The sequence below is a fragment of the Oncorhynchus nerka genome, linkage group LG26 (genome assembly GCF_034236695.1).
Source record: "Oncorhynchus nerka isolate Pitt River linkage group LG26, Oner_Uvic_2.0, whole genome shotgun sequence".
Lineage (NCBI taxonomy): Eukaryota > Metazoa > Chordata > Actinopteri > Salmoniformes > Salmonidae > Oncorhynchus > Oncorhynchus nerka.
In genome coordinates, this window is record NC_088421.1 from 1460813 (window position 1) to 1475218 (window position 14406).

Sequence of the window (14406 nt, forward strand, 5' to 3'; positions counted from 1 at the left end):
GATCAACACTTAACGTTGAAGAAACATACTGATGAAATCCATGGCGTTGTTTTGTTTTATAGTAATGAAGAGTACAGCTTAACGTAGCTAAATAAAATCAAAAGGATATTTTCTCCAAACGATTTGAGGGTGTGTACATGCAGCTATTGTGTTGCACTGTTAAGAAAGAAACAAGTCTTGCTATATGTTTTGATTTTTAATACATTCTAAGGCTGCATGACGCGTCTAATTTGGGAGAAATTAGCATGAAAGGCATGAACTCTGCTTAGTTTTTTTGCGCCGGCTAAATACGCTTGATCCGTCTCATTCACATTTTGACTTGATAATGCCTCGAATTTCCCGCCGGCGTCCCCTTTTTGTGGCCATAATGCCCCCTAAAAAAAATACATTTTTTGGCCAGTTGTGCCCCTGGCCTGAAAAATAATAATAATAATAATTCCCTTCTTCGTGCGCCAACGCAACTCTCGGATATCTAAATTCTTATTAGCCAATGCCAGTCACGTGATCGGGTCGTTCTCACAGGCTACAAGTGAAGAACGACACGTCGGGGACGCAACTGTGCGTGTCCTTATCGAATTCCGAGGCGCATGTTGAAGATGTTGGAAGAACTGTCCACATTTCCTTTTCGTCAGCCAACAAGATGAGTAGGCCCAACGAACAGCAAAAGCACTAGCCTATGTCAATCTACTATGCCCCATAGTACAAAAGTTTACCTATTCTGTGCGATAAATAAATATTTCAAACAATCTGGGACAGTTGTGGGATGCGATAGATCCCAAATTAATACAACTACTAGCTTCAAAAAAGCAATGAGGCTGACACAACAGATCAGAACATTTAGCTTAAAATGTTGATAAACTATTAGGCTATTTCTTCACATTAAAAGTGCAGCAATGTGCACATGGCAGTAGGCTATAAGCGTGAATGTTCCAAAATGCAATCAATTAGCGGGAAAACGACATTCTGAAAAATGACTATAAATGCGATTTATAATAAAAGCATTACATGCATAAAGGTGCATTTTTATCTTCCCCAAACTTCAAACTCACGTGCTGTGTGTATGTATGCCAGTTAGGCTAAATACCCGTTGTAAAGCAGATTAATATTCTTAATTTTAAATTACTTGTCCACTTAAATTGTGACACAAACCTTTTCAAAAAATATATGCCTAATGGGCTAGGCTACATGATATGTGCGACTGAGTTGAAAAAGTTTTTTTTAAGGAGTGCTGTTTCTTGCTTTACTGCACACAAACTGGGCGTCATTCACAAGTGATAATATTGCCACCCATCAGACTATTCTTAATTTAATCTTGTCTTTACATATAATTTAGTACATGTGTGAAATTTGTTTTGATTTAGAATCGGCTATTATCATGCATCTGTCTTGGAACAGGGGCAGGGGGAAAAATACATGTCATCTATGCACTTAAATAGTGAATGGAGGATGCTTTTCCCGTGGTTCATTTTCATGCCATGAGGTAGGCTATACTGTTGTAAAGAGAAGTAATGTGCTTACTATTAGAACAATTAAATAAATATAGTAGGCCTAGCCTATAGAAAGTTGATGGTATCCTCTTTTTAATAGAGGCTATCAAAACTGTTTTCTCACTTAATTGCATAGCCTATAGAAACATGAGCATAGACTCAACATTAAGTGATTGACTAAAATTTTCGTTTTGATTTTGCATTGATGTCAGAGTGATTAGAGGGACAACTGTGCTGAATACCAGGCAGTTAGCAAGTTTGGTAGGCTACTAATGCAGCATCAGCGCTTGGAGAAGCCTAATTACCGTGACTAAACAGTCATTTTTTATTTTATTTTATTTCACCTTTATTTAACCAGGCTAGTTGAGAACAAGTTCTCATTTGCAACTGCGACCTGGCCAAGACAAAGCATAGCAGTGTGAACAGACAACACAGAGTTACACATGGAGTAAACAATTAACAAGTCAATAACACAGTAGAAAAAAAGAGGAGTCTATATAGATTGTGTGCAAAAGGCATGAGGAGGTAGGCGAATAATTACAATTTTGCAGATTAACACTGGAGTGATAAATGATCAGATGGTCATGTACAGGTAGAGATATTGGTGTGCAAAAGAGCAGAAAAGTAAATAAATAAAAACAGTATGGGGATGAGGTAGGTAAAAATGGGTGGGCTATTTACCGATAGACTATGTACAGCTGCAGCGATCGGTGAGCTGCTCAGATAGCAGATGTTTGAAGTTGGTGAGGGAGATAAAAGTCTCCAACTTCAGCGATTTTTGCAATTCGTTCCAGTCACAGGCAGCAGAGAACTGGAACGAAAGGCGGCCAAATGAGGTGTTGGCTTTAGGGATGATCAGTGAGATACACCTGCTGGAGGGCGTGCTACGGATGGGTGTTGCCATCGTGACCAGTGAACTGAGATAAGGCGGAGCTTTACCTAGCATGGACTTGTAGATGACCTGGAGCCAGTGGGTCTGGCGACGAATATGTAGCGAGGGCCAGCCGACTAGAGCATACAGGTCGCAGTGGTGGGTGGTATAAGGTGCTTTAGTGACAAAACGGATGGCACTGTTATAAACTGCATCCAGTTTGCTGAGTAGAGTGTTGGAAGCAATTTTGTAGATGACATCGCCGAAGTCGAGGATCGGTAGGATAGTCAGTTTTATTAGGGTAAGTTTGGCGGCGTGAGTGAAGGAGGCTTTGTTGTGGAATAGAAAGCCGACTCTAGATTTGATTTTCGATTGGAGATATGTTTGATATGAGTCTGGAAGGAGAGTTTACAGTCTAGCCAGACACCTAGGTACTTATAGATGTCCACATATTCAAGGTCGGAACCATCCAGGGTGGTGATGCTGGTCAGGCGTGCGGGTGCAGGCAGCGAACGGTTGAAAAGCATGCATTTGGTTTTACTAGCGTTTAAGAGCAGTTGGAGGCCACGGAAGGAGTGTTGTATGGCATTGAAGCTCGTTTGGAGGTTAGATAGCACAGTGTCCAAGGACAGGCCGGAAGTATATAGAATGGTGTCGTCTGCGTAGAGGTGGATCAGGGAATCGCCCGCAGCAAGAGCAACATCATTGATATATACAGAGAAAAGAGTCGGCCCGAGGATTGAACCGTGTGGCACCCCCATAGAGACTGCCAGAGGACCGGACAGCATGCCCTCCGATTTGACACACTGAACTCTGTCTGCAAAGTAGTTGGTGAACCAGGCAAGGCAGTCTTCTGAAAAACCGAGGCTACTGAGTCTGCCGTTAAGAATATGGTGATTGACAGAGTCGAAAGCCTTGGCAAGGTCGATGAAGACGGCTGCACAGTACTGTCTTTTATCGATGGGGGTTATGATATCGTTTAGTACCTTGAGCGTGGCTGAGGTGCACCCGTGACCGGCTCGGAAACCAGATTGCACAGCGGAGAAGGTACGGTGGGATTTGAGATGGTCAGTGACCTGTTTGTTGACTTGGCTTTCGAAGACCTTAGATAGGCAGGGCAGGATGGATATAGGTCTGTAACAGTTTGGGTCCAGGGTGTCTCCCGTGACCGTTGGTGTGGCTGTAATACGGTTACCGTGACTAAATCTATTTTTTTCCCACAAATTTTGTGTTGTGCTATATTTTTATTTTACATTTGTATTGATTGCTTTTTCCTTTCACATTGCATTTGATTGTTGTATTACTGTGATCAGGGCACCCTTGAGAATGAGTGCCTGGTCTCAATGGGTTTTCCTTGAATAAATAATAGATTTTTTATAAATTGTTTGGATCCCTAAACATAGCGGCCATTGCATGAAGCATATTGTCATTATCATATTGGGTTTTTCTAGGTTGTGTCGTGCTGAACATGCCCCTGTCAGTGTTTGAGGTGTGTGTGGTCTACAGGGGTTGTCTTTGCTGAGAAATGTAGTATTTTCTAACATTGTTTGTTCTTCTGTGTGGTGATGTAGGATGGTGGTGGAGCTACATAGGAAGGTGTCCAGCCTGATTGAGTTCCTGAAACAGAAGTGGGCCGTCCAGGACCAGCGGATCGTATCCTTCCACATCACAACAGTTATGTCATGTCCGTCTTATAGCACTTAGACCACTTAGACCACGTATAGAATCACATGAAATTAGCACCAGACACAACCTGCTGGTTAAAAAAAAACCTGTCTCAAATGAGCTGATCCATAGAACTTCAAGAGATAAACAGATAATATTTAGCCAAGTTGATGCTCAATTCTTGTTTTTGTTTGACATCTCTGCTGACCCTCCTTGACCGTAATGTGTTCAGCTGAAGAGCCTGCAGGAGCGCGAGACGTTAGGGGGAACCCAGCAGCACAGTGGTAGCGGCAGCCCTGCTCTCCCCTGTAGAGAAGACAAAGAGGACCTGTTCCTATACCCAGCTGAGACCAGCACCTTGACCCCCCTGCCCAGCGTAGCCCGTGTGGTTCACTCCAAGGCCTCCTGCACTGTCCACTGGCAGGAGAGTGGCAAACCCCGGCCCGGCCCCAAGGAGTTGATCCCCACCGCCCAGATTCTGGGCATCCAGGGGGCCCCGCTCCTCCTCCCCCGGGGGGGCGTGGCCAAACCTGGACGCGGCGGTGGTGGTGGGGATGCTCGGCGTGTTGGGGGTGAGACCCCCATATCCACACCTGAAGGAGGAACGTTGGGAGGGGGAGCAGGGCCAGAGCCCAAGAATCTGAACCAGATAACATCACCTATACCGCCACTTCCTCCTCCTTCGTCTTCGCTGCTGTTGTCTATGACTCAGAAACAGGAGGGTGGTGTAGCCGCGGGGCAGGTGGAACAGGAGAAGGGGCTGGGGGAAGGACCAGGGGTAGGGGAGGCCTTGGGGGCCAAGGGAGGAGATGGGGACTCCATTTCTCAGGACCAGGGGGGTAGTTCTTGCTCTGCAACTGTTCCATACAGGCTTGAAGAGCGGACCACAGGGGTTAATGGCAGTGATGGAGCCTCTCCAGAGAGGAACTCCCTCCCCCTGTTGGACACCCTGGTTCCCACCACACCTCCACCGGCACTGCGACAGGTGGAGGACGTCCCTCCAGACCAGGGGCAGGGGAGCGCAGCAGCCCCAGGAAAGGAAGAGTCTGGTGGGGTTGGTGGTGGTGGAGGAGGAAGCAGCACACCAACCCTGGTGTCCTGTGGTCGGTCGGCCCAGCGGATCTGTGATGAGGGCTGGAGCTCGCGGGGGTCAGACAGCAACGTGACTCTGGCAGAGCTGTACCTGATGCTGGGGAAACCTGGGAAACTGCAGCTGGAGTACGAGTGGCAGCCGGCTGCTGTTGCAGTCCCGGAGATGGGGGACGAGGGGCTACAGGGACCAGGGCAGACATGCCCACAGCTACAGTCACCACGCCCCCTGCCCCCGCCCTCCACCCACCGTGTCCTGCGCTGTCTACTCCGGCTGGTGTCATCAGAGGTCAATCCCAAACCTGTGAGTTAACACCGCCTAGTGATGCAAATTCTTCATAGCCACTGGCCACATTTGAATTCTCTACACTTTGTCCGAAGTGTGCACTCCTGCACTCTCCCTCATGGATTTAAAAGTAATCGACTGGAAAGGGAAAGGGGGATACCTAGTCAGTTGTACAACTGAATGCATTCAACTGAAATGTGTCTTTTGCATTTAAACCAACCCCTCTGAATCAGAGAGGTGTGGGGGCTGCCATAATCGACATCTAAGTCTTTGCTGTGAGGATTATGGTGCAAATGCCCTCTAGCCATGCTTACACCAAACATTTAAATGCATGAGGTGGAGGGATCGAGTGCACACTTCTGGAGAAGGGTAGAGAATCGGAATGCAGACACTTTGTAGGAGACTTTGTAAACAGATTATGGGATTTAATAGCCTTAAGTCATTTTGTTTTCTTCTAATGCCCTCTCCTTTCCTCTCCTTCAGGCCCCAGAGCTGTGCTCCACAGCCACGTCTCCGGTAAAGCCATCCCAGGAGGAACAGTCCCTCACCCCCAGGCAAGGCCCCGGCTGTGGGGGTACGGAGCCCCAACTGTGGACGACCACAGCCCCTGGGGGTCCGAGCGACAAAGCTGATGTTACCAAACGCTGGGTCCTCCGGTAGCTTACCAAACTCTTGTCACATGCAAATGCATACACACACACACTAGAGGTTGACCGATTATGATTTTTCAATGCCGGTACCGATTATTGGAGGACCAAATAAGCCGAAACCGATTTAATCGGCCGATTTAAAAAATTTAAAAAAATAATTTTTTTTTTTTTTTTTTTAATTTTTTTAATTGTGTATTTTTTATATATATATATACATACATACATACATACATACATACATACATACATACATACAGGGGGGCAAAAAGTATTTAGTCAGCCACCAATTGTGCAAGTTCTACCACCTAAAAAGATGAGAGGCCTGTAATTTTCATCATAGGTACACTTCAACTATGACAGACAAAATGTGAAAAAAAATCCAGAAAATCACATTGTAGGATTTTTTTATGAATTTATTTTGCAAATTATGGTGGAAAATAAGTATTTGGTCACCTACAAACAAGCAAGATTTCTGGCTCTCACAGACCTGTAACTTCTTTAAGAGGCTCCTCTGTCCTCCACTCGTTACCTGTATTAATGGCACCTGTTTGAACTTGTTATCAGTATAAAAGACACCTGTCCACCACCTCAAACAGTCATACTCCACTATGGCCAAGACCAAAGAGCTGTCAAAGGACACCAGAAACAAAATTGTAGACCTGCACCAGGCTGGGAAGACTGAATCTGCATTAGGTAAGCGGCTTGGTTTGAAGAAATCAACTGTATGAGCAATTATTAGGAAATGGAAGACATACAAGACCACTGATAATCTCCCTCGATCTGGGGCTCCACGCAAGATCTCACCCCGTGGGGTCAAAATGATCACAAGAACGGTGAGCAAAAATCCCAGAACCACACGGGGGGACCTAGGGAATGCCCTGCAGAGAGCTGGGACCAAAGGAACAAAGCCTACCATCAGTAACACACTACGCCGCCAGGGACTCAAATCCTGCAGTGCCAGACGTGTCCCCCTGCTTAAGCCAGTACATGTCCAGGCCCGTCTGAAGTTTGCTAAGAGAGCATTTGGATGATCCAGAAGAAGATTGGGAGAATGTCATATGGTTAGATGAAACCAAAATATTACTTTTTGGTAAAAACTCAACTCGTCGTGTTTGGAGGACAAAGAATGCAGAGTTGCATCCAAAGAACACCATACCTGCTGTGAAGCATGGGGGTGGAAACCTCATGCTTTGGGGCTGTTTTTCTGCAAAGGGACCAGGACGACTGATCTGTGTAAAGGAAAGAATGTATCGTGAGATTTTGAGTGAAAACCTCCTTCCATCAGCAAGGGCATTGAAGATGAAACGTGGCTGGGTCTTTCAGCCATGACAATGATCCCAAACACACCGCCCGGCAACGAAGCAGTGGCTTTGTAAGAAGCATTTCAAGGTCCTGGAGTGGCCTAGCCAGTCTCCAGATCTCAACCCCATAGAAAATCTTTGGAGGGAGTTGAAAGTCCGTGTTGCCCAGCAACAGCCCCAAAACATCCCTGCTCTAGAGGAGATCTGCATGGAGGAATGGGCCAAAATACCAGCAACAGTGTGTGAAAACCTTGTGAAGACTTACAGAAAACGTTTGACCTCTGTCATTGCCAACAAAGGGAATATAACAAAGTATTGAGAAACCTTTGTTATTGACTAAATACTTATTTTCCACCTTAATTTGCAAATAAATTCATTAAAATTCATACAATGTGATTGTCTGGAATATTTTCTCTCATTTTGTCTGTCATAGTTGAAGTGTACCTATGAACCAATTACAGGCCTCATCTTTTTAAGTGGGAGAACTTGCACAATTGGTGGCTGACTAAATACTTTTTTGCCCCACTGTATATAATTATATATTTTTATTTTTAGATTTGATTATTTATATGTAATAATGACAATTACAACCATACAGAATGAACACTTTTAACTTAATCAATTTAGCCTCAAATAAATAATAATATGTTCAATTTGGTTTAAATAATGCAAAAACAAAGTGTTGGAAAAGAAAGTATAAGTGCAATATGTGCTATGTAAGACAGGTAACGTTTAAGTTCCTTGCTCAGAACATAAGAACATATGAAAGCTGGTGGTTTCTTTTAACATGAGTCTTCAATATTCCCAGGTAAGAAGTTTTCTGTTGTAGTTATTATAGGCATATTTCCCTCTATACCATTTGTATTTCATATACCTTTGATTATTTGATGTTCTTATAGGCACTTTAGTATTGCCAGTGTAACAGTATAGCTTCCGTCCCTCTCCTCGCTCCTCCCTGGGCTCGAAACAGGAACACAACGACAACTGCCACCCTCGAAGCAGCGTTACACATGCAGAGCAAGGGGAACAACCACTCCAAGGCTTAGAGCGAGTGACGTTTGAAACGCTATTAGCGCGTGCTAACTAACTAGCCATTTCACTTCGGTTACACCAGCCTCATCTCGGGAGTTGATAGGCTTGAAGTCATAAACAGCGCAATGCTTGATGCACAACAAAGAGCTGCTGACAAAACGCACGAAAGTGCTGTTTGAATGAATGTTTACGCGCCTGCTTCTACCTACCACCGCTCAGTCAGATACTTAGATACTTGTATGCTTGTATGCTCAGTCAGAATATATGCAACGCAGGATACGCTATGTAATATCTAGTAATGGGTCCCCTGAGCTGACAAGGTGAAAATCTCGTTCTGCCCCTGAACGAGGCAGTTAACCTGACCGTTCCTAGGTCGTCATTGAAAATAAGAATGTGTTCTTAACTGACTTGCCTAGTTAAATAAAGGTGTAAAAAAAAAAAAAAATCCGGCCAAATCGGTGTCCAAAAGTACCGATTTCCGATTGTTATGAAAACTTGAAATCGGCCATAATTAATCGGCCATTCCGATTTAATCGGTCGACCGCTAACACACACAACCTACACTTATCGATTCTTCTCCAGTAACTCCAAAGTTTTAGGTCAGAGGACCAATTCTTGAAGTAGTGTTTGTCTTTTACCTGAATCTTTGTATGACATCTCATGTACACCAATACTAATTAACTGTAACCTTGGCTTTGAACCTCTCAGGTCGTAACCTCCCGCGGTCTCTGCTGGTGTCTGGGGGGGACTCAGATGGTGGGGTGTTTGCCGTTCCTACCACCCTGCCCCCCAACAGCTCCCGACACTCCCGCATGTTCTCTCCCAACAAGGAGGCCGAGCTCGCCTTCCGACAACAGCTCGACTCAATCAACGTAAGGACGTTTTGCATACTCTCTCCATATTTTGTCTGTCTCAGAAAAATAAACTAGCTGGACTCTATCCATATCTCTTCATTCCTTCCAATCTTTTTATTTTCCCTCTTCAGGGATGCAAACTCGTCACTTTTGTAGATTTTTCGATATACAGTGCATTCGGAAAGTATTCAGACCCCTTGACTTTTACCAAATTATGTTACAGCCTTATTCTAAAATGGAATACATTTACTTTTTAAAATCCTCAATCTACACACAATACCCCATAATGACAAAGCAAAAACAGGCTTTTGGAAATTCTTGCAAATGTATTAAAAAAATAAAAAACAGAAATGCCTTATTCAGACCGTTCGCTATTTGAGCTCAGGTGCGTCCTGTTTCCATTGATCGTCCTTGATGTTTCGACAACTTGATTGGAGTCAACCTGTGGTAAATTCAATTGATTGGACATGATTTGGAAAGGCACACACCTGTCTATATAAGCTCCCATAGTTGACAGTGCATGTCAGAGCAAAAACCTAGTCATGAGGTTGAAGGAGTTGTCTGTAGAGCGCCGAGACAGTATTGTGGGGAAGGGTACTAAAAAATGTCTGCTGCATTGAATGTCCCCAAGACTGGGGCGAAAGTTCACTTTCCAACAGGACAATGACCCTAAGCACACAGCCAAGACAACATAGGAGTGGCTTCGGGACAAGTTTCTGAATGTCCTTCAGTGGCCCAGCCAGTGCCTGGTCTGATCAAACATCTCTGGAGAGACCTAAAAATACCTATGCAGCGATGCTCCCCATCCAACCTGACAGAGCCTCATGGTCATGCAACAATAAATGCGCTCCTTAAGTTACGGGACAGGGCTAGGTCTGTGTGGAACGCGGCATGTGGAGAGGGATGACGCAAGAAGCGGTGTAAACTATGAAATTGATGTTACACACAGCATATCACATTTAACACACTAAACATACAAATACCGTTATAGAAGGTAAAGTTAAAAACCCAAACCGATCCGTGCATCAATACCGGAATATAGTAAAATATCGTATACTGCCCAGCCCTAGGAGAGACATCTGGCTATCTCATCCAATTGGTTTTGAGGAGAGGATGCGAGGAGTGTGCAACAGATTCTCCCACTGTTATTCCAATATCACGTGTGACAGCTGTGAGCAGCCAACTGCATCCCCTAACCAGCCATTTGCTTACTCAGCTGCTTCTCTCTATCCGTTCTTTCGGCACACCTACATCAGTTTTCAAATGTTATTTACTGTGATGACGAGCTGGGGCTAGCAAACCGTGATGGGATTTATGTTACATTTGTTCAATCATTGGAGCAGCTCGCTGCATAAGTGAAGTGCATACGTACAGTCAGGTCCATAAGTATTTGGACAGTGACACAATTTCCATCATTTTGGCTCTGTGCACCCCCAAAATGGATTTGAAAGGAAACAATCAAGATGTGCTTTAAGTGTAGACTTTCATCTTTAATTTAAGGGTTTTGTAAAAAGAAAAAAGTATCGGAATTACAACCTTTTTTTAACGTAGCCCACCAATTATATGGGCTCAGAAGTAATTGGACAAATAACATGATCATGCATTTAAATTGTGTGTATTAATACTTGGTTGTAACTCCTTTGCAGTCAATGACTGCCTGAGGTCTGGAACCCATAGACATCACCAGATGCTGGGGTTCTACCCTGGTGATGCTTTGCCAGGCATTTACTGCAGCTGTCTTCAGTTCCTGCTTGTTCTTGAGGTGTTTTACCTTCAAGTGAAATGCATGCTCAATTGGATTCAGGTCAGGTGATTGACTTAGCCATTGCAGAACATTCCACTTCCTTGCCTTAAAATGGTATTGGGTTGCTTTCGTAGTATGCTTCAAGTCATTTTCCATCTGCACTGAAGTGCGTCCAATGAGTTTTGATGCATTTGGCTGAATCTGAGCAGATAATATAGCCCTAAACATTTCAGAATTCATCCTGCTGCTTTTGCCAGCAGTCACGCCTACCTTCTCTAGAGAGTTCTTGATCTGGCCACCTGCGAAGTGTTTTTTTTCTTCACCACAGTTGTTTTCCGTGGCCTTCCTGGCATTTTAGTGTTCCTGAGCTCACCAGTGTTTTCTTTTAAAGAATGTACCAAATAGTTTTCGCCACACCTAATGAGTTTTGTGGTCTTTTTTTTTTTTTTTTTGCCTAATGATGGCTTATTTCATTGGCAGTGCATGCTCTTTGGACTTCTCAATGCATGCTCATCTCAATATTAACAGCAACAGATTCTAAATGCAAATGCCACACTTGAAATCAACTCTAGACCTGTTATCTGCTTCCTTGTAAATTAACTGAGGGAATAACACACACCTGGCCATGGAACAGCTGAGCAGCCAATTGTCCAATTACTTTTGGTCCCTTAAAAAGGGGATGACCACATATAAAAAGTGCTGTAATTCCTACACCATTCACCCGATTTAGATGTAAATACCGTCAAAGTAAAGCTGTAAGTCTGCACTTTCAGCTCAAAATTGAATTTCAACTCATATGCTGTGGTAGACAGCTAAAATAATAACTTGGTCAATGTCCAAATATTTATGGACCTGATTCTTTATTTTGCCTGTAGAGGAAAATCTGAGTACACTGACCCTCACGCTTATGTCTTCATCAGTTAATGCCTCAAATTTCTAGCCCAAACCCTTTTCTACAGCGAATTGGTGCACGTTACATCATTTTATAAACCATGTTGCAGGCCCTTTTTAAACTACTTGTGGGCCGCAAGTGTTTGGTTTGATAACAAATAACCTTGTTTAGTAATGTTACCTGGCTAGTTAGATATCAACATGGTACCTTGGCTATGCGCATGTTTGGATGGTACAGGAAAAATGTGAAAGGGATTGATAGCCTACTCAAAGAGATGCTTCAAAGGTAGGATGCATATGCCTAATCAATATGATTCAGATTTAGCTTAGAATTACATCTGTTTTTCTTCTGGTGTTCCTTAAATTATTTTTGGTGCCTAACTGTTGGGAGGTGTGTGTGGTGTGATTGTGAGAGTGTAGGCTATGTGTGTAAAGTTGTAAGCTAAAGATGGTTTCATTTAGGCCAAACCTGAGTGTAACCCTTACTGCCACAATGAAACTGCAGATCATTATACATTTTATATTCCTTCCTACATTCCTCCTGCCTGATCACAGGTAGGCCTTTTGGATATGTGCAAATCAGCTATTTTCGACAGTCACGATTCTACTCGGTATCGTGATACTTGGTTTGGTATCCTATTGTTAGTAAATGTTGGTGTTGCGACAACCTCATTCTGAAAAAGGCCCATTTTTCTTGCAGTTTAGTTGTTGTTTTTTAATCTTTTTGGAGCCTCACATATTTGCATCACTGCCTCTTACAGTTGCAGTCAGACATTTTCCTGCCGAAACAAAGGAAAAACCGAAGCCGGCCACTTCGAAAGCCCCTCGTGGTCCAGGTAAGTCTTTCATCTTAGTCCATTGTTTGGTGCACCTATTGAATTGACAGTTATTCTTAGGACAGCTTGAAATCTGAACAGAATGTTTTAATGTGAAATTGTTGTTTTTGTTCCTCAGAGAACTCTGCTCCCCCGCACCACTGGAGACACTCCTCAACATGTCTGCTCCTTCTCCATCCTCTCCAACTCATCTGCCACAGGTATGCCACCTGTCAACATAACCCATACACCTAGTTTAAAAATTATAAATTAATTAGAAAACATGCTTTTACTTACCTAATCACAGGAAGGAATGTTTGAAGTATCGGAGAAACATATTTTTTTTGGTAATTATGCTGCAGGAATAAAAAGCACTGGGGAGCAGTAATATTTTGTGTTCAGGCCCAAAAATGTTTTATCCAACTATCTAAACAGGGCTAGAAGTACTCAACCACACTCACCTCCATAGTTTGGACTTGACTGACTTTTTTTTCTTCTTACTGTTCCCCCCCCCCCCCAGGAACAGGCTCCTTCCGGCCAATCCAGCCCCGTCTCTCTCCCTCCACCCGTCCCCTCCTCCCCAGAACTCCGCCTATTACCTCTGGCCCTGGGATGTCCAGTCAGCTCTCCAGTACGTACCGCTTCTCTCTACCTATTCAGGGCCTGAAACTAACTTTTTGGTCCATCAGCCACTGTGGCAGGTTTTTTTTTTTTTTTTTTAAATCTGCCAGCTACTCAGATTCTTTCAAAAATTACACAGAAATTATCAAATAAAACCGATAATGTATTACTATTAAATAGCCAAGACACACGAGGACAAAGTCTCACTTGAGTAGACTTTAGACCTACCTTGATGCCTGTGCGCAGCTGTGCTATACAGGATTCGTAGTTCTTTAACGTTGTGCGATTAATTTACCAGCTAAGTAACAAAACGGCAGAAATACCTTGAAACCAGCTACTGCAGCATTTACACTATATTATATATATATATATATATATATATATATATATATATACTAGAGGTCGAACCGATACCGATTATTGGAGGCCCAAAAAAGCCGATACCGATTAATCGGCCAATTAAAATTATATATATTATTTATTTGTAATAATGACAATTAAAACAATACGGAATTAAAACTTATTTGAACTTAATATAATACATCAATAAAATCAATTTAGTAAACAAAGTGGAGAATAACGTAAAAGTGCAATATGTGCTATGTAAGAAAGCTAACGTTTCAGTTCCTTGCTCAGAACATATGAAAGCTGGTGGTTCCTTTTTAAGATGAGTCTTCAATATTCCCAGGTAAGAAGTTTTCTGTTGTAGTTATTATAGGACTATTTCCTTCTATACCATTTGTATTTTATCAACCTTTGACTATTGGATGTTCTTATAGGCACTTTAGTATTGCCAGTGTAACAGTATAGCCTCTGTCCCGCACCTCCCTGGGCTCGAACCAGCAACACATCGACAACAACCACCACACCGAAGCAGCGTTACCCATGCAAAGCAAGGGAAACAACCACCCCAAGGCTCAGAGCGAGTGAAGTTTGAAACGCTATTAGCGCACGCTAACTAGCCAGCCATTTCACTTCGGTCACACCAGCCTCATCTCGGGAGTTGATAGGTTTGAAGTCATAAACAGCGCAATGCTTGACGCACAACGAAGAGCTGCTGACAAAACGCACGAAAGTGCTGTTTGAATGACTGTTTACGC

The 14406-nt window shown here is 43.4% G+C and overlaps 1 protein-coding gene across 1 annotated transcript in view; it reads left to right on the plus strand.

Annotated features, from left to right (window-relative positions):
* cramp1 (cramped chromatin regulator homolog 1) overlaps nucleotides 1–14406 on the plus strand; it is a 48518-nt gene that overhangs the window by 18445 nt on the left and 15667 nt on the right. Inside the window, 8 exon segments of the mRNA XM_029635242.2 lie at nucleotides 3930–4011; nucleotides 4256–5416; nucleotides 5882–5940; nucleotides 5942–6054; nucleotides 9090–9253; nucleotides 12632–12706; nucleotides 12825–12906; nucleotides 13206–13316. Coding sequence (XP_029491102.2) covers nucleotides 3930–4011; nucleotides 4256–5416; nucleotides 5882–5940; nucleotides 5942–6054; nucleotides 9090–9253; nucleotides 12632–12706; nucleotides 12825–12906; nucleotides 13206–13316 — 1847 coding nt within the window.